This window comes from Protomyctophum parallelum (genome assembly GCF_964188405.1).
Source record: "Protomyctophum parallelum genome assembly, chromosome: 9".
Taxonomy (NCBI): domain Eukaryota; kingdom Metazoa; phylum Chordata; class Actinopteri; order Myctophiformes; family Myctophidae; genus Protomyctophum; species Protomyctophum parallelum.
Genome location: NC_139706.1, coordinates 28638340 through 28659244, shown reverse-complemented (window position 1 = coordinate 28659244; position 20905 = coordinate 28638340). Strand labels below are relative to the sequence as shown.

The following is a 20905-nucleotide window of genomic DNA, read 5'->3' as shown; positions in this document are numbered from 1 at the left end:
ATGCACTCGACAGAGTGCAGTTCTAGTTTCAAATAAGATGTAAACTTTCAAACAAGAAGCTGTAGTTTATTTTAGCTTGGAATCCCCATCGATGATGCCATTGGTATAGGCACAGATTTCGGAACTGTCCATATAGCCCGCCCATGAGACACAGTGTGAGTAGACGGAAATTGGGCTAGTTTATACTGAGGACCAAATATAAGATGATAAGGTTGAAAATGGTTAAAGTGCTCATTTATGTAGCCTAAAACGAATTAACACAAAAGTAACACACACACACACATACACGTTAATGACCAATATCCGATTATTTTCAGGGGCTCATTGAGATATATACATTACCCACTTAAGCTTAAGCCTTGCCACTCTGAGCGTGTACCCTGCAGGTAATCCCTTCACAGGAGCTCCTGATGTTGGGTGATCTTCCCAGCAGTTTCCAGATGGTCTGCCTGACATCCACACCGTCTTGACCTTCTCATACCAAATAAAATGAGGCAAGGCTGCTTGTTGTTGTCACCTTTTCTGTTCTTGTTGGCCATCGACTCATACCTATACAGCACAGAAAAGAGATGGCATCCATGAGTGGACACCATGGACACAGTTGGATGACTTTGACTTTGCTGATGACCTGCATGGCCCTTCTTTCCCACACCCATTCGGTTTGAATGGATGAAGTCATTTAATGCATTGTAGTAGCTACAAACGACATGGTCTTTGAACAAGTTTGAATGATAAATGCACTTTTCGAATAAGTTGATGATAAAATGGTTAAAGGGGAATACCAACAATGGCATATGAAAAAAGGTTAAAAATGATTATATTACACCTAAAAGGTAAATAATGAATTGCGAATGTAGTCACACACACACACACACACACACACACACACACACACACACACACACACACACACACACACACACACACTAGAAAACTTTTTTTAACTGTCTTTTCCCAGACCGTCCACTAGATGGCGGTCCTGACTAAAGACCATACCTAAGACACTGTCAGCTCTGCCATGATTTTCAAAATTCTTGCATTCTTCAAAATAAATATTGAAGAATGCAGTTTCAGGTAAAGTTTTTAAATTATTAATTTGCCCAATACAAATTATTTGTATTATAGTGCCTGTACAATAGCCTCCACTGTCTGTCTGGCTCGGGCCCCTGGTTCGATCAGGCCTCAATGAAAGTTTTCAATGACCGGATGCTGACACAAGACACTAGTGGCAGAGCCGCAGGACATTTTATTTTGTGGGCCCAATGACAATTTGACAGGCACAGTAGGCTACCCTGTGGATCATGCCTTGCCATGTAATGTAACTAATAACTATAGAGAAATTCAAACATAACCGAGCAGAATGGATCATAACCCAGCTCTGTCTAAATCTGCCTGTAATAGACAAGTAAGACGCGCAAACGCGTGAAGCGAACGCAGCTCGTGTGTGTGTGGTTGTGTGTGTGTGTGGTTGTGTGTGCTACAGCTGCGCCCTGTGTGTGTGTGTGTGTGTGTGTGTGTGTGTGTGTGTGTGTGTGTGTGTGTGTGTGTGTGTGTGTGTGTGTGTGTGTGTGTGTGTGTGTGTGTGTGTGTGTGTGTGTGTGTGTGTGTGTGTGTGTGTGTGTGTGTGTGTGTGTGTGTGTGTGCTACAGCTGCGCCCTCTGGTGGCGGGCCGGTGGTGTAACAGCGTGACACACACACACACACACACACACACACACACACACACACACACACACACACACACACACACACACACACACACACACACACACACACAGACATTCAGCCCTTGCTGTCATAGTAAGTGGCTCACTGCATTCGCAACTAGTATCGAGCCAGACCATCACAGCACCTGTGTGGGGTAACTGGGGCTATCAGGTTGTTCTTTTACACATTCCCATCAGAGTGAATAGTTGTCTTTCTTCCTTTGTTGTGTTGATATAGGCTACACTGCAGTGTGACTATAAGTTCAAACATCTGAAGACTTAAAGGCTTTTATAGTAAATTTCAGTTTAGATCAAAGATTATAGAAATGAGACCAGAGGTAACTGGCAACTGCATGCGTGTGTGTGCGTGCGTTAGTAGCCTAGTTCAGTGGTTTTCAACCCTTTTCATATTATCATAGGCCCATTATTTATTTGGCATTTTAGCCACGGACCACCAACTGACGAGATTTTGCCTCTCAGATCCGAGACAAAAGAATATTTTGTCCTCAATTCCATGCTGCATTGAAATGTTGATCAAAATAACTATTATTTTACATTCTCTATTATTGTGCAGACATCTTGTAAATTAAGTAATGCAGATGCTTAACAATAATTTCGTCTCGGTTTGAGACAAGTAGAGATAGGACCCAAGTGCAGGACAGACAAACGAAGGCTATATACGATGCAAGAGGTTTTAATAGTAGAATTAAAGAATACTGGACAACTCACGGTGCTTGCCCGTTTTTCCTCCCTGAATTTTCACCAGTGAGGGGGATAACTTTGTAATATGCTGTTGGCTGTTTGTATTCTTTTTGGAAAAATATAAAAAGATACTCCTGTGGAAAGGTTATATTATTTTACTTATATTGACCCTATAAACAATTTAGTATTATTTAGTATATGTAAGGTTTTGACCACTCAAATGGTACCTCGTCATAATCCCCACATACTGTATATCCTACAACAACTTCTGTTAACAGACTTCACTGTAGTAGCTTTTCATAAATTATATTTGTACTTAGGCTGTCTGCTGTCATGAAAGTTTATATCCCACCCGGCCCTCACTGGGGAGAATTCTGGGAGGAAAACAGAAATGGGGTGAGTTGTCTTGTTACCGAACTGAATACACGAGGGAGCAAGAATACACGAGGAGAAACACTAGGAAACTACTAAGTTCTAGGAATACAAGGAAATAAACACACTGACTTACATTGAGGATCTGACAAAGGACTGAAACAAAACACACTGGGGCATATAAATACAAAGACTGACTAGACACAGGTGAACAACTAACAAAATCAACACAGGGATTGGCTGAGAGACAAACAAGACACAGGTGGAGAAAACTAATAATCACAGGTGGTGAGACAACACAGGTAACAAAAGCAACAGAGGAAACCAAGGGACCAAAAATACTACAAAGCAAAAGCACAACAGAAAACGTCACGGATCGTGATACAAATTAAACTCTTGAGAATATAAAATGAAACCAAATGGACAGTTTCATTTTACGCTCTCAAGAGTTAAAGGCCTAATAAAGGTCCATTTGGTTACCATCTCTCTATTATTTAGCTGGGGAGCAACTGTAACACTCTCAGGGACCACTGGTGGTCCCTGGACCACTGGTTGAAAACCACTGGCCTAGTTGAATGGGGTGATTTTTCATGGAGGCACAAAGTGGCCCTGACAGAGAGAGGGGACTGCCCCGTGGTCCGACCTCAGAGAGATGTCTTTCCTTTAGAGAGGAAAGAACATTGGCAGTAATCAGTGCTGTGCTGCCCACCATTCTTTTGCTTTGACATTACTGCCAATTTGTCTGTTGAGTGCTGACATATTGACCAGTCCAATAATAACCTAGTCAAAAGCAGTTGAAATCAGCTCACTTGAGTGGAAACTTCATCCTGTGAATCACCGTCATGATGACTCCGATTGGCATCAGAGCTTTAAATTAATGTAATGGTTTTCTTGTTGTACATGGAAAAACGGAACTGTAAAGAAATATTGTTTGGCTTTGACTGATTTGATATACAAAACATCACACCCGCGTAAAGTGAGGGGGGTCCCCGGAACTTCCACACCCACAGGAACGAGCCCGGCCCGGTCCTGGCGAGCCGGCCTGCGTCCGAAACCGTTGGGTCCCCAGAACATCCAGACCCCCAGGAACACGCCCAGGGGCCTGGGGGCCCTTGGGAGGGTAAATCCGGCCCTGCAGCTGCCGGTGTATGAATGTATGTTTGAATGGGTGAATGTAATGCACAATCTCTGTAAAGCACCTTGGATAAAGGCGCTATATAAATGCACAATTTACCATGCATAAAATGAAGGGCAAATCAAGTGGCAAAGTGAATGTAAAATAGTTAATCAGATTTTCTATTTGGATGTATGGGCTGTCAAGGCCAGAAAGTAGTTTTTTGACACTCAGTAGGTGTTCCCGCATAACTTCCGGGAATGATGATGATGTCACGCACATACCCTCTATTACTTAGTTGACCATATTCCCAAGGGCTCTATACTATGCCCCCTCCTGTTTCTACTCTACACTAAATATCTGCACCACAATAATCGACTATTTTCACTGAATAAAGTTGCAGATTAGGGATGCTAAGTTTATAGTGTTAAAGGAAAAAAAGAACATTTATAGAAGTCTTTAGATAAGTCAATAGTACAACAAACAGAAAGGGGGGGTGTGAGTAAAAGCAGAGTGATTGCACACTTCTTTATTTGGGGTAGTGAGTCCACAGTTCAAGTCAGGGGCACCACGGATACTAAATATTTACCAACCATGTTTACATCCAGCGAGGCCAGTGAGAGTGGCGAGGAGATGAAGTTCGCACACCAGGTCTTGAGCTCCAAACTTTTATTTCAAAAGAGATTACTAGTCAAGAAGACTACACTGCTATGAATGACAGAGTACAGAGGCTGATAACAAGTGTCACATTTTATTCAAATGTTCAATATCATGCATGGAGTAGAAGCAGGGTATCAGATACAAAATAGACTAAGTAAAAACACTTTGTAATCCAGGAAAGATATCGAATCTTTGCTATTATTGACCAAGTGTTGTTTGGCAATGGTTTCTGTTGTGTCTGACATCACATGCCCATATATGGAGATCCCCGACATCAGTGCAAATTGTTGAAATGTGCCTCATGTCACAGTACGCAAATCAGTGTTAGGTAATGGTTGACATCAGCGCAAATAACTGTTGTTAGACACTGGTTTCTGTTGTATGAGACGTCAGTCCAGAGCCCAATCACCGTATGTCACCTTCTTGGTCTCGCAAGCTGTTAGATTTGTTGCACTGGGAGGCAAACTGGAGCCAAGCATTCCATGGAATGCATTGAAGTCAATTATAGTCAGGTGGAAAAGTGTATGAATAAACACTATCTACTATTCAACTATAAATTAATGATCGCGACCTTGTAAAAGTATCTTGTAAAATAATAATAAGCCGACATATCACACATTGTCTTGAAGTGAGTACATTTCTGAATGTGCAGTAAGTATGGGCTATTATCACAAGGCTGTCAAAGTATTATCGCGATGACAGTTTATACAGCCCGACAGAAACCTACTCTGTGACCCATTGGTGTGGTTTGGGTGTGGTTTGGGCCATTGAATTGAATCACTTGGGTCGACGAGCAACAGGACATATCACACAGCTGGGACGAACGCTAAAACCGGCTTGTCCCGTCTCGACCCTAACCCTAACCCTTTGGGCTTTAGATACTCAATACAAGTATACTGTCTAGTTGGCACATTGAAAAAAGACCAGAAAACAAACCCAGCTATCATCAGCTTCAATACATTCCATCAAGGTTTTCCAAACAGTTTGTGCCAAGTGTGTCATTGTCATTGACACATGCCAGGTTCCTTCATTACGTAACCTTGTTTAAGAAAGATGGGTGGTGCTCCAGCTGTCTTAGTGGATAAGGTCTCATCCAATTAGCAGTCATACCCACTTCAGTGTGGCATGGCCCTGGGGACCGAGCTATTGGTTGTACATTATGTACAGAATGTTACACTATATGAGATATTTGTATGTTAGATCAGTATTAGAAAACATCTGGTCTTTGCTTTTGAAGTGCCATACTTTGGGGGGGATATTGACAGACAAATGATCCAGAGGTTGAGATGAGATCAAAAACAAAAGACGTAATCAATATTTTTGCACTTGGAATTGTAGTTGTACAAAAACCGGTTTTTATAGTATTTTGATGATTACTTTTGATGCAGTAATGGTCTTTTTTTTTACGTTTAAAAAGGTCTTAAAAGTCCTTAAATTGTCACTTCACTGTCATCTGGGGACCCTCCAAAATCCTACCAGGACCCCCCCTGGGGATCCCGGCCCACAGGTTGAGAACCACTGAACCAATATGAGATATTGATCAGTATCCTTAGTAGTGTTTCACAACAAACTCATTATTTTGAAGGCAACATTCATCAACTTTCGTGTACGTCTGCAAAACATTTATTACGAGTCATTATTGTAAAGTGCTACCAGCACATTTGATGTTCAAAAACACAAGAAATATGTTGTTGACAACCAGAGCGTGACAGCATTATCTTTATCAGTGAAATTTTTACTTTAAATGCACTATACTGTAGATACTGTACCACAGATCAGCTTAATCCATATAAATAGTGGATTTAACAGGTCAGTGGTTCTCAACATGTGGTCCAGGGACCCCCAGGGCTCCTTGAGGACATTGCAGGGGATCCTCAGCTAAATTATTGATTGTTTGGAACCAAATTAGTGGCCCCTTACAGGTTTGTAACTCTGTCAATGCAATGTAGTACAACTGGAACCAAATAGACCCTTATATCAAATGCATATCAAGCTGAGTCACTGCAGTTTTTAAGACTCCTGAAAGAGATGCCTTATGCTGGCTCTTAAACATCGCTGACCGCCTTGAATCCAACATCCCGATGTGAAACCATTCAAACCTCTTTATAGGGAAAGTTATAGGGAAAACCCTGTAACAGTTGGAATTCTGAGATGGGGAAACCCCACAGAGCATTTCCACCCATTAAAATGTCATGATCCCAAGATACAGATTTTCCTGTAAAATCTTTACAGGTGGTCTTCAGGCATGAATCACAGCAGTCTAGGCATAGGGAACAATTTCCAAATAAAATAAGAGAACACAAAATTAACTCGGGATGCTATGAATACACCACTACATGAAACACAGAGAACCTGACAAAATGTAACATTTAATTCAAACTATAATTTTTTTATTTTCTTGGATTAGTTTTTACCATTGTACACAAGGCACAGGACATTCAAGCCAATAACATAAAACACTGACAAAAGGTAGAATCCCAAATAATGGTGCAGTGGTCATTATAACAATACATCTGTGCAATAGGCATGTCACACAATAGTTGTCTGCCTATAAACAACTGGCAGTGAAGATACAGCACATCATGATCTTTAAAGAATTATAGGTGCATATTTAACTTGAAAGCAAAGTTCTCAGCTATGCTCAGCAGTGAGCTTAATGCCTGGACGCTAGCTTACAGTGACTGGATATATTTGTTTAAAACAGTGAGTATATACACACACTTTCTCTTTCCTCCTTTCAACTGAACTTAATATTTTACCAATTACTGGGTTGGGTGTAAGTTACATTATAATTTAATATAAGAATCTTGACAATATAATATAAAATATAAAGGAGCACCACATCTCTACAAGCCAGGAATGTCCACTCAAACAACTTATCTTGTATAGGACCTCTGCCAGTTGTAAATAGCGTGGATGTTATGGGAACACGCCGGAACTCTTTTACATGTACTGACGCTGCGGTGGCGGAAAGCCCTTGTTCCGGCACTTCCCCCAAACCCCCTCCTCCTTGCCGCTAGCTGCTTGGCTCTCTCCTCTGCCACGAAGAAGTCTGTGGTGGCCCGGAAGAATTCCAGCAGAGCACTGTGGCTCCACCTTGTCCCGGGATTCCCAGTCACACCACCTGCCAAACCAACAGCACCAACCGCAGCACTATCAGTCTGGGTGGGGAAACCGCAATGACCTCCGTGACTTGTTAAGAGGAGAAAGAAATGGGGGTTGGTCTCAAAGAGTTCAAGTGGTAAAGTGGACTGGATGTTGCCGCGTACTGGGTCATCCTGAGCGCAAAGGCTCAGAACGGGAATAGCGACTTCATCTACGTCCCTTAAGGGTTCGTTGCGTTCCCAATATGCTTCCCAAGCACTTGAGCTGCTGTTGTTGGTACTGTTGCCCCCCGATGTTGCTACTGGAGCGGCGCCTTTAGGATTAGTCTGACAAAATAGTGCTTCCTCCAGGCCACGTAAGGAACAACATGAAAATAGTGTGTCTGTCGTTATGGTCTCACCCAGCACTGTCCTGTACCTACACACACACACACACACACACACACACACACACACACACACACACACACACACACACACACACACACACACACACACACACACACACACACACACACACACACACACACACACACACACACACACACACACACAAAATCAATTCAAAGAGTGCTGTGAGTCTCATATTGCCTGTTAACATTGATTTGGGAGACCTTAGTTGGATCAGGAAGTCTCTAAAAGATCAATGGTTTTACATTGATTGACCTGTTGCTATAGTAGCACACTTGTTCTCTCAACCTACTGAGTATATGCAATCAACAATCAGTTTACCTTTCCATTGTGTTCTGCCACAATCTTCTCCCCATTATCTCTCTCAATACCCTGCACAATGACTGGCAATGTTCTTTTCTTCTCCTTTCTCCCCACTATGTGCAGTTTCCATGATTACCATAATTTCGCCAGTGTCATCGGCCGTACAGCCCATGTGCTGATGATGTGAAAGGATACCGGAGAACTCGCCAGTTTTCCAACTCACCGCATCGAAAGGTCTTCATCAATGTCTTCATCGTTATGCTAACATAATCTCTTCATCAGTGTAGTATGTCAAACCCACAGATGTTATAGTTCATTTCCAAAGTGATCAAATTATTTTGTGCAATTAAATGGTCAGCTAGATAAAAAGGTGAGTATGTGAATACCAATGATATTTCAGGATATTGTTTACTAATGAATTACATTGTTTCGGTAGGCTACTTTGGTGTTTAAACTCCTACTTCATCTAGGGTCAAGTCTAAACAACTATCCTCTCTCTCTCAATTCAATGCAATTTAAATGAAGGTGAAGTAAAACTTAAATGCACTAAACCGCGGCAAGTCGGAAAACGTTCTCTGTGAAATGGTATGTTTTGAAGTCATCAATATACAAAAGAGATTTTACTGTGTATCAACAGTCTATGAATCCCCCCAAAGTACCTCTTAAGACAAAACACCTCTACTTAAGTTTAATGATTTATTGAAACGTAAGGAGATGAATGTAAAACGGGATGATGAACCCAAGGTAGGGTGAATGAGTGAGTGAAGTCAGGTGTGGTACTAGATAGTGAGGTGATTGAGAATGGGGAGTGTGTGTGGGGGGGGGGGGGGGGGGGGATTGAGAACAGGGAGTGGCCGTAATAAGCAGAGGGTGGTCTGGTCTACTCCTGAATCTGCTTTGAACACAATTTCATTCATCACCACATTGTTTCTCTTTCCCGTACCTGCTTAGGCACATCTTCTGGTACAGCACCACTGCCCGCTGCAGTGGCCAGCACGGGCCGCTCTCAAACCAGCTCTGACAGCGGAACACAGGCGACAGGCAGGCTGCTGCCGTTACATAGCTGGATGATCCACACTCCCCAAGGTAGGACAGGAGTAGGCCCGAGCCGGTGCTCTCGCTCACCGCGTACAGCCGTCCCGCAGGCTGCCGGTAGCGGATGTAGCGCACGGCTTCGCGAAGGTCCCCCGGGTCGCCAAACTGCTGCAGTTTGAGGGTGGTGAGGGGCGTGGAGTTCTGGCTGCGCCGGTTGAAGATGACGGGGAGATAGCCATGGGACAGCGCTGCCTCACACAGCTGCACGGAGAGAGAAAGGACAGAGAAGAGAAGGATTGGGTGTCCATTTATGCTCAGGTCTTTGAACAGGTCGAGAGTGACCTGTTGGGTGTGTGTATAACCTAATTTATACAGTACTCTACTCCACAGTACTCCGTCATATGATGGATGGTGTTGCTCAAAGAGCAACAGCTTGTAGATCTGCTATTTTCTGAGAGAGTCTTTTAAATTGAGCATGATTGGCTGTAAACTGCTGATGGGACAGTAAAATCATTAACGGGTAGAGGTCGTTCAGGGCCGTTCTCTAAATTATATTTAAACGTTAGAAATGGCCGAAGCGTAATGTGCACATTTATTGTGATTGTCGACCATAAAGGTTATTGATTGTCTTTTTCAAGATGAGGGTATCCCTGCTTTATTGGGCTCTATAATCAACATTAAAAGGAACACACACGCATACACACACACACACACACGCGCGTGCGGAAAATATAGCACATTATTTGCTTTAGTCTGTGGAGCTGCACAGATGTCTTTAAAGCATGCCTTTTTCCTACTGCTACACAATATACAGTATAATGAATTGCATTTTTATAGCGCTTTTCCAAGTGCTCAAAGCGCTTTACAATGGTTCATTCATTCATACATGTAATGTTGGTATGGATTATGAGGCCATTAGTAACCTTACATTTGGATATGTTTTCCATCTACGTGATGATATAAGCTTTGACAGTAACTCATCACAATTATTTAATCCATCTTGTGAGTGATTGAGTGAGTGAGAGATAGATAGGGAAACTGATGCAGCACAGTGCATTCATGGTAGGAGTGAGTACGCAGAGAGCTTGGCTCATTTGAAATGATTCAATGTGACAATATATGAAGATACATCATGCATACAGGCTTTGTTCAAAAGTATATTCAAACCTGTTCCAACAGTTCTACACTGAAATCTTGCAAAAGCATTTACAGTACAAACAAACACACTGCATAGAGCACAATATGTCCCCAGCTTGGTCATAAGATGTCATGCAGTATGTCACCTCTGAAATGGATTAAAATATAAATTACCATAAACAATTACGAAAAAACAACACACACTGTGCAACACACACTGTGCACTTGCAGGGGGGCATGCATCTCAGAAAATAACACAGCCACAATTGTGCACGGATGTAAACTTGCTCTTCTTCCTCTTGTTTCGATTGAAATGGTAGCTGGTATCTTTAATGTAGGCAATAGGCATTACAGCCAGATAGCCTACTGGGCCTATGTGTGTAGGTTTCGTTTTAATTTACTGTTGGCATTTTTGCCACGGTACTGTGCCTTATGTGTATAGGTTTCGTTTTCAAAATATGCAGGGGAAAAACTAAAAATGATAACTTACGTGGAAGTACATTCAAGGTGTTGAAAGCAGCTCAGGTCGTATAGCCAATGTATACTGAGCAATATTTGCACCAAGTCTGGACCCGGTTGGATTACTGGTGTGCTGTGAGAACTGGCACTATGGCCAGTGCACTCCAAATGCTCTAATATAATGATATGATCAAAACCCAATGAGACCTATTTGACTGAATAGCTGAAAGGGGAATAGAAAGGGCTTTTACAAAATCAGCTCCAGTTAAAAAATGTGTCTTGTTTCAGACAACCTATTTACACCATAGATTAAGAATGGTGCTGGACAGAGGAACTGAACTGCTCTCCCAAGGCCTTAAAGAAAACTATGGACGAATTATCGAATTATCTTAAGTGTCTTGATGACAGTTTTTACATGTCATAGCAGGGTAAACCGCAGCTAATTACATTTATAATCTGTTTGAGTTAGGTATTCCAAAGAACAAGCACTGACAATAATTAATGGTCTATTGTTATTTTGTCCAATCTGTATGGTAGTCTGTTAATACAATATAACTTATACCATTTGGTAGTTGTATTTGGTTCCCCTGCTCTTCTATTGAGACATTTAGATCGTATGCATATAGACATATGTTGGACACAACCTTGTTTCTGTTTTCACATACATTTTGAACTGAAGGTCAAAATCATATTTCTCCCCAGAGCAAGCAGGTAAGATGTATTAGCTCAGTAAAAGTTTCAACATTGTGTAGGAGACCCAGGTTCAAATCTGCAGTATAATGCACCTTTAGTTATAATCCAAACAAACACTTTGTTTTCAAGAATCTTAAAAGGTTGATACCCCTGCTTTTTTTGATTAATATTTTTTATCCCACAATTTTGTAACCCATTTTCACCCCTGTCAATTATCTAATGTGATCCTGAGCTCTACACACCCTCCGCCAACCTGGGTAGAGCAACGGACTTGAACTCATGCTTCCTTGATGCATGGGTGTCCAAGTCACTCCTTTACACCTGACAGGGGGGAGTTTCCCTGGTTGGACATAGCGAGTGGAAGGAACACGTTATTCCAACCAGTTCCTTTCCCCTCCATCAGGAACCTCAGCTGGACAGGGGGAGGCAGTTTAGAGACCAGGATTACTGCATGTTTTTTGTGAGGGTACCTACCCTAGGGGACACGGGGAGAACATGCAAACTCCACACAGAAAGGCCCTTTCACCAACCTCGCCTCGGATATGGGCACTGATGACGTGGAGGAGGACACGCCGCGAGCACCCACAGCGTCCCGAGCAGGACTCGAACCCAGGACCTTCTAGCTGTGAGGCGACAGCACTACTGACTGTAACACCGTGCCCCTGATACCCCTGCTTTTGAAGCCCAGTCCATCTATATTGAAGTAGAGCCTCCCCTCTCACCTGCCTCCTTACTCACGCATGTTCTCTCTCTCGCACACACACACACACACACACACACACACACACACACACACACACACACACACACACACACACACACACACACACACACCAGTGTTCTACTTAAACTACTAAAATATGTTAATTGAATACGCCTCAGCCTCCAGAATATTTTATTGAAGATCAGGAATCCAGGATACATTTTTTGCACCTAGTGTGATTATTACAGTATAATGCCAAATTAGAAAATAAATGTTCAAGGACAAAGCCTTTAAAGTACTATTAGGTGATAGGTGTACAAACTATAGTACCATGGATAGTGTCGGTTCAGTTGTCCAGCTTCTTGACAGTTGTGTGTGATCACAGCGTAGACCTGATCCATAGAAGTAACATACAGTAGTATAGAATTCTATTCTATTCTTCGTTCAAGCCTGGCAGCCTGCAGAGAGCACCATGGAATGCAGGAAGAGATAAAGCATATCACTATACATTAAATATTTACAGGCTGAGGGCAATCTGTCGTATCTACCACTTTTGTTCACTCTATATTTATGAAGAAAAGGCTTATACATGTCTGGATAGATGATTAGAAGTGTTGGGATATGCTCCCTGTATTCCAAGCACAGTCACTTTGTTTAATAATTCCTGTTCAAAAGGTCTAACTCTAACAGGAGAAGTGTCAGTGTGAGAGGCTGTTAGCTTATTCTAATTTATGTCATATCACTATTGTGCTTAAAGCTACACTCTGGGACATATTTTAATGAATAACATTATTTTAACCATTCAGTATGGTAGAGCAGGGGTTCTCAACCTTTTTGGCTGGGGACCCCCGGAAATGCTTTGGCCATGTCTCGTGACGTGACCCCCCTGCCCCGAGGTTGAGAACCCCTGTGGTAGAGTATGTCAATACTATAGATACCGTAACTTGCACATATGTGCAGTGGTTGGAGGTGGTCTCCCTACTTTTCCATTTAGAAATGTCAACCCTGGTTATTTGAAGCACTGTTTTGAACATTATCATCATTATTGCAGTTTAGAAAATTGTTGATTTTTAGAATACAACAATAGAGTACCGGTAAGTATTTCATTATACTTTAGTTATCCATGGCATGATTTACTGTAGATTGTGTATTTTGTGTCTATATTACATTGCAATTACCTTGTCAGGGAGGCAATGGACATACAACCTATGGATTGCAACTTAAATTATAATGAAATATGACACCCTGCACTTGGCATGTGGATGTTGAAGTGATGAATATTGCTGTTGAGAATACATTAAGGCACTGTAGGATTGCCGCAGAATGAATTTGTGCTGAGCCAGGCGGCGTGTTATTACGTGCTTTGAATTAGTTCACTTTGTGAGAGGTACTAATCCAATCCCATACCATGGATTGATTTTAGAATGATCAAAGATTGCAGAGACTGCAATCCTGTAATTCTGAGGCATACTCTGCATACTATATTCAACAAGGATAATGTATGGATATTATAGCATGTCTTTAACAGAGAGAGCAAGGGCAGGCCTGCACAGACTCCTGTGATTTTTCATCAGGTCTAATAAACTGTCACTTCAATGAGGAATTCCCTGAGCACGGTCTTGAGACACGGTAGGATACGCACGCATGCACAAAGACAGAGAGATAGTGGCATTCCACAAGGAAGAACATCTTGTAAACACTTGTAAACACTTATTATTAACACTATTTATCAAAAACGGATAGTACTCAGTAGTACTCCATTCGTATAATACCATGTCCATCTTCTGCATACAATATTGTGTAGTTGGCATTTAAAAGTTGGCAGACTGCACATTGCATTCAGATGACACCTCCACACCACACTAGGAGGCTAAAGTAGCCTGCAACGCTAACCTGCCAGCGTCAACAGGTTTGCTTATTATAAGCGACTGGACTTGTTTTCTAGAAATAGGGGGGGTTCTATCTTTGTTTATGTCTCCTCCTGTAAACCACAAACTTATCAAGTAAAGAACAGAAGACTGCAACAGCTGTTCAGAACGTCTGGTCCGTGGCACTTTTACTTATTACAAGCTGCAAAGTGACTACCCTACACACTGATCAGAGGCTCGCTTGAATGGCCCATGACCATGACCCTGCATTTCAGTCATTACTTGTACGACAGCCTAGAATCCTAGATTGAATGAATTGAATGAAAGGACAAAAAAAAGAAGAAAGAAACGGGGGTTGATAGATTACCTTTTTTGTCTCCACCATCACGCAAATTGGTACACAGTCTCTCTATACTAAAGCCATTAAATTAAACAGGTCTTTCAGATTTTTCAAACTCCATCCTGATTAGCTAAGATGATGATGACATCATCAATAATAGGATTGTGAATCCAGAGGAATCACTTTACAGCTTGAGTTACATTACATTACTGTAATATCTTCAATACTGTGACTAATACAGCTATAGGCTCACAGAGATTGATTGAAATGTAATAAAGGTACTGAAGTTAATTGCACTTAAGTTAATTGGGCTATAGCTTTACAACCTTCCAAAGTCTGATTCAAAGACCAAAAGAGAGACATTCACTGTCATGATCATGAGGGGGGCTGTGAAAGTGAAACTAGCCTGATATCGAAGTGAAACGAGAAGCAGTGGGCAGAATCTGTCGCTTTCCAGGCAACTGTGAAACATCCCCCAATGGTTTTCTTTCTCTATTTTACAAACACAGATGTGTACTTTATGTGACACACGTGCATACAGACACGAGCCCCCACACATAGAGAGGGACACACAGTTTTGTGAGTGAATCTCCCAACAGTGACAGGCACTGTCTAAATTTGATTTGGAGCCTCAAGCCACAGATGATATACAGTAACTGTACTACAACACATTTGTTGCAGGCCAAGAACGAGTAAATGGGAGAGGCACAAGACAGAACATGGAGTTAACTTTCCAACCTTCCCATTTGGCTGTCCGCTATAATGGGAGAGGAAGAAATAGCTTTTTCCCCCTCTATAATTTTCCCCTTGTATTTGGTAGTTCATTAATGAAATAAAATCATCTATTTGTAAAAAATATAATAAATAATTCAACAATCTAATCAGGCAAATACTTCAATCTTAAAATTGCATTGTTGCACACCGTCTTTTTTTTTCTTCTTTTTTTTACCCCAACTTTATATTTACTGTCCTTTCGTAAGACTATTTTCCCCTTCTGTGGGTCTCATTGATCCATCTTCCCTAGCTGTGATCTGCCTATTTCTCCCTCTATTTCAATAATGGAAGTCACTCATTATCTTCACCAGGCCAAAGGCCACTTAGGGCAGGGGTGAATCTTATGTTTTTGTGTGTTTGTGAGTCCAGAGCTTATCTTGCCCAAAAAAACACAAATGTTAAGTTATGGCAGTGCTGTCGCTTTCCACGAAATTTGGCAATATGGTAGAGGGTCATGGGAAACGGTCAAGAACTGAAGCTCACAGTCATTCGTCAAATGACCTCTGACCTTTAGATCTCCCAATTATATGATTGTATGAATTATGTGAACCACTCTATCAACTCCTGGGATTTTCGTAGCCTGGTTAACCACTTGAAATCGCATTCCCATTAATTTGTGCGGAAGAGTCTGGACCCGGCTGCTAATGCATGGTTGGCTGAGGGAGTACAGCTAAGTTCACTAAATTAGATCACATCATCTTGGGAGTCATGTGATGCATGAAACAACTTTTTGATATTCAACATTGTGTCTGTAATTGCCTTCCAAAATTTGAGAGGGGGTTATTTTTTTTTACAAAACCATGCCATAGCTTGGCGGAAATATGAGCTCTGCAGAGTGGCCTCTTTCTAGTTCACACTGCAAAACCCACTGTTCGAAATTCCTTCCACATTACACTTGCTCTCGTCTCAACAGCTCATAGGCAGCTTTTATTCACGGACAACCTGCATTCAAGATGACTGGATTTGCCCACAGGGCTAACAGTAAATTAAACGAGCTGCAACTATTCAGGAGGCCCCTGACTCATTAGCAAACATACTCTGTCCTATGACAAAGTATAAATCAGGCAATCAGCATTCAAGTCTATTCACTGAACAGCTCTGGGCGCCTCAGTCAAGTGATGCCTTGTATACAAGTGAAGCGATGCCTCACTCAATTACAACAATCATCGTATTGAAAGCCGAATGGCTGATGGTACATTTGCTTACTTTGACCTCATCTGCTCTTTTTCTCCCCCTCTGCTTGACTGGACATTCCACTCCAGAGCTAAATACAAAGACTTGTGCTCAAACTGCTTGCGGCTGAATAACCATTATTTGCCCCTTTATTAGATGCTACCCGTTTCTACTCCAAAATACAATTAGGCCACTTTGCTTGCACCTCCAACATCCAACATATCAATGTCACGGAAAGCTTCAGACCTCCCATAACAAACTGATTCTAATTATTCTCGACCTAAAGCCGATGACCCACCTAATTCCAAAACTAGTCTAGTCTGCTAGTCTGGGATAACTCTGGGTAGAAAACAGGGTTAAAGGACCACTTCACCACTTTTCAACCTATCTTCATAATAATAGGTCCTCACTAATAATAATCATGATAAATGGTGGATGGAAATTAAGCTCCACCCGTGGCAACTTGTGTCTGCAAAGAGTTTCCGGTTTTCTGGCCGACGCTGCAAGTTGCCGTGTGGGTGGAGCATCATTTCCATCCACCAGCTGTCTAAAAACCCCGAAGAGACACCTGTCGCTCGCGGCTTTTGGCATTTTCGTGACTCCACTGTCTGGAAGCACACAAACACTCAAAGCTGGACATAGGAGGGGAAGTGAGGACAGCAAAGTGAGGACACCAATTGTGATTGGCTGAAATGTGATGTATGATGATGTATAAGAGCGCCCCTCACTTTTCACAAGTGTGACTTTTGAGGGGCACTAGCCCCTCCTATATACAGCTTTTGTCCCCACAAAATGTCCGCAACACAAACATTAAATGCCATTGGCAATGAAGGGAAAGTTTATGTCATCTTGTCCTCACTCACATGTTTCTATTTGCCATCGACAATGAAAGGAGAAATTAGGTCAAATGTGCGCCAAATATGACGTAAATTTGCGCCAACAGGCATTCTGATTGTATGAGTATGAGATGTACAGATGAGACTCATGAGAGTATGAGATGATGTACGATGATAAGAGCACCCCTCACTTCACACAGGTGTGATTTTTTAATACTATGTTGATGAATTGAATACATAGGACCACAATGGAAACAAGTCCCCATGACCTTTTTCTAGTATCCTTATAGCCTTATTGTCTGACTGTACCTGATGCTGTTTACATTTCTGACTAATAAAGTATTTAATCAATCAATCAATCAATCAATCAAAAGGCTATTTTCCACCCTTACACAGATCATTTTCAGAATTAAATTAACAGTGAGGATTTGATTGTAGAGAACTGCAGGGCAGGCTATAGGCCTACTAACATTTCATGCTTGACAACATAAATCTTCAGATGTGTTGAAGTTCCTGTTGCACTGTTTGTGAATATCAGTGTCTAGACAGGAAATAAACTTAGACCCAATTAAGCTGTTTCCTAGCAACGTCATTGACAAGGTATATATGCCTACTTTAAGTGCAGTTGATAACACTTTGTTTTATGTGTTTACACAAATGCTGTGCTAGAGGAACATTACTTTTGCACTGCAACGTGTCAGATGATGTTAAATGTGTTTAATATCCAAATACTCAGCACTAATCAGAAACTAAATGTACATTTTCTTAAAGTAACCTTATTTATCCCCCAAAATGTCTGTATAGGTCAACTAAGAGTATATTTTAACTGTCTTTTTAAATTGTCTGTATTAATCATCTGCAGAATGGAATAGGAATATTGCCGCCTACAATGGAAGGCTTGTGTTATTTGGGGAGACATGTGACGCCATATCTTTTATAATCAATCAGAATCAAGATGGGCATCTTATGGGTCGTTTACATCTGTATTACGCACGGAGCTGCGGGCTGCGGAGCATGCAGTATACAAAATGGGGAAAAGAAGAAAGAATTAAAGGTGCATGATTGTTACCCTACCTTAAGCACATTTCTAGTGATCTTCCCAAAAGAATTGGGTATAATGAGCAGAACAGGACATGTAGAGTGGCTGGAGGTCCTTCTGCGTTTGTGGTAAGAGGTGCCAGCCAGCGCCACCGCCCAGTCCAAGGCCACCAGACCGTCGTCGCTCAGCTGCAGGTTGTCCCGGACAAATTGGACCGGACTGTTGTAGGGCCAGCACGCGTCATACACAGTCTGGAGAAAGGCACTCGCTCGCCAGGTAAACCCCACACACGGCGAATAAGTGCTGAAAGTCCTGCAGTGTTTGAGCAGGTAGTTGGCAAGCGCGGAAGGCTTGCATATCAGCGCGACTGTGGTCGCCGTGTCATCTCCTTGGACCCCGTCGTCCCCACGGTCCGAGACCGTACTCTCTGCTGTCGTCTCCCTCGTTTTCCGTCGTGGAATTCGCAGACCTCCTTGAAGCAATGCTTCTGTCTGGTTCTGGGTGGCAAAATATTTGGAGCTTGGCCAAATTAATGCCACCAGGATCACAATGCAGAGAGCCACGAGCCATTCCAGCATCGGAACGATCAGACGGAGCGCACTTAACGATATAGTAGGCTACACCTCTTAGCTTTTGGATTTTAGGTTGATAAATATAAAATCGCATTACAAATACTACTCCACCAGACCATTTTCAATTTAACAAGATGTCACAGAGGACAATGCGTTTATACTCGTATAAACATGAAACTGCTCTCGACAGTGAAGTTTTACAACTACAGCTGAGCCAGTGTGTCCCTACTTCAGTTCGGTTTGCTTTTGTGCCAAATAATTAAGGCGCACAGCTTGCTCGTTGAGTCATCGCAGATGCAGTCTAAATGTAATTTCAGTCTAGGTCAGGACTCGGTTACAAATTGGAATTCTTCTTCTCTCCATTTACAGGCAGTACGTACACGGCTACAAGCTGCACGCATAAGCTGTTGGTGAAGGATCTCATCCCGTGCAGGGCTGCTGAGTGCTGATATAAACTGTGAGTGTGAGTGAGCGCCAGAAACCTCGCTGTGGCTGAATGCAGTGCACTGACTGTTGATGCTGGAGGAGCCTGCATGGGGGCGCCTCCCATCATGTCGAAACCGTGCCCTTTGCCTTTGCCTGCACATTATTGGCAGACAACACTCTCTCACACTCTCTCTTTCTCCCTCCCTCTCTCTCCCTCTCCCTCTCCCTCTCCCTCTCCCTCTCCCTCTCGCTCACATGCACGCATGCTGCAACAGTGCAACACTCTCTCTCTCTGTTTCTAGCTCAACAGTGCCACTTTAGCACTTGTTGGTAGGCTACCTTAAACATACAGACAGACAGACATAGGGACGGACGGACAGTCGGACATTGCTGTTCTTTGGAGTGGCTGCACCACTCAAAAAGAGACTATTTGGGCCATGGATGAAAATTAGATTTCCCTAACTTACGGGGAAAAAGTCAATATTCACAATTGTAAAGTAATGGACTTAATAGCATCTATAATTCAATTGCAAGCTGTGACTTAACTGTTAACTAGTAATAACTTATTTACTTGTAAGGTTGCACTCGACATTAGCTTTTGCTTTAGAGGGAAATGTTTTACTTTAGAGATGGCAGCTTAACAAAGTGCTGGGGCCTGCCAGGGATAAATTAATAGTGATGCGGACATGTTGCATTAGCTTTCAATTGAAAGTAAACCCAAAAGGGAAGAGATAAGACAATGGAAAGTTGTAATGTGTAATGTATGTTCCCACTAACACCATCACATCTTTTTTTTCTCTTGTGGATTAGGTAATGGAAAACATTAGACAAAATGCACAATAGAGACACACAGGCGCCTACAAAATCACACCCACAATTGAGACAGCGCCATCACTTACTAGAACGGTGTACTGCAGGCCAGCCCATAGAAGCCCATTGAAATTCCACTAGGCTATAAATACGAAATAAACAGAAGACTGAAAATATGTTTCCAAATGTATTATAGATGATAAAATGTCTTTGTCAACATATCTTCTTGTTTTCTCTATAGAGTATGTGTTTCACATTTATTTTACCACTTGAATGAATTAGCCATAATGTTAACAGAGCAGAGGGGAGATGCCAGAGAGACACATTTCAGTGACATCACTGTCTTTACGAGCACTGACTTTGAAGAGGTCATCCCGATCCCGACTGACTTTGTTCATGTCTATATGTAGATGTAGTCCGGCAGTCGAGGTGGACGGGTGGGAAATTTGGTATATAGTCTTTTTTATTGGCATAAAATATTGTCTATATACATATATTCATGAATCCACTTGCTGACCGGCTGTCGGTATTGGGCATTATTTTATAGGGGTTTCTTGTGACCCTATACCATTAACATCCTATATGGCAGGCAAAAATGTCAAAACTGTCAAACTTTCCTTTTGCTTTAAGTAGCATGTGACATGTCAAACTACTAGGGGGTTTTCATG

General features: G+C 42.0%; 1 protein-coding gene across 1 annotated transcript; it reads right to left on the bottom strand.

Moving 5' to 3' along the window:
* Positions 1 to 6323: 6323 nt before the first annotated feature.
* Positions 6324 to 19442, bottom strand: abhd15a (abhydrolase domain containing 15a). Its single transcript, XM_083773077.1, has 3 exons — positions 18465 to 19442; positions 9316 to 9668; positions 6324 to 8076 (listed from the first exon to the last, which is right to left on the bottom strand). The coding sequence occupies exons 1-3, from the start codon at positions 19005 to 19007 to the stop codon at positions 7431 to 7433; spliced, it is 1542 nt and encodes a 513-aa protein (XP_083629203.1). The 5' UTR covers positions 19008 to 19442; the 3' UTR covers positions 6324 to 7430.
* Positions 19443 to 20905: the final 1463 nt, after the last annotated feature.

Bases quoted from the DNA above. Each gene is read 5' to 3' on its own strand.
- abhd15a (XM_083773077.1), bottom strand. From the start codon at position 19,007: ATGCTGGAATGGCTCGTGGCTCTCTGCATTGTGATCCTGGTGGCATTA. The intron at 9,669-18,464 runs GTAGGGTAACAA...CTCTCCGTGCAG, and splicing joins TCACTAGAAATGTGCTTAAG to CTGTGTGAGGCAGCGCTGTC. The intron at 8,077-9,315 runs GTACGGGAAAGA...GTGTGTGTGTAG, and splicing joins CAGAAGATGTGCCTAAGCAG to GTACAGGACAGTGCTGGGTG.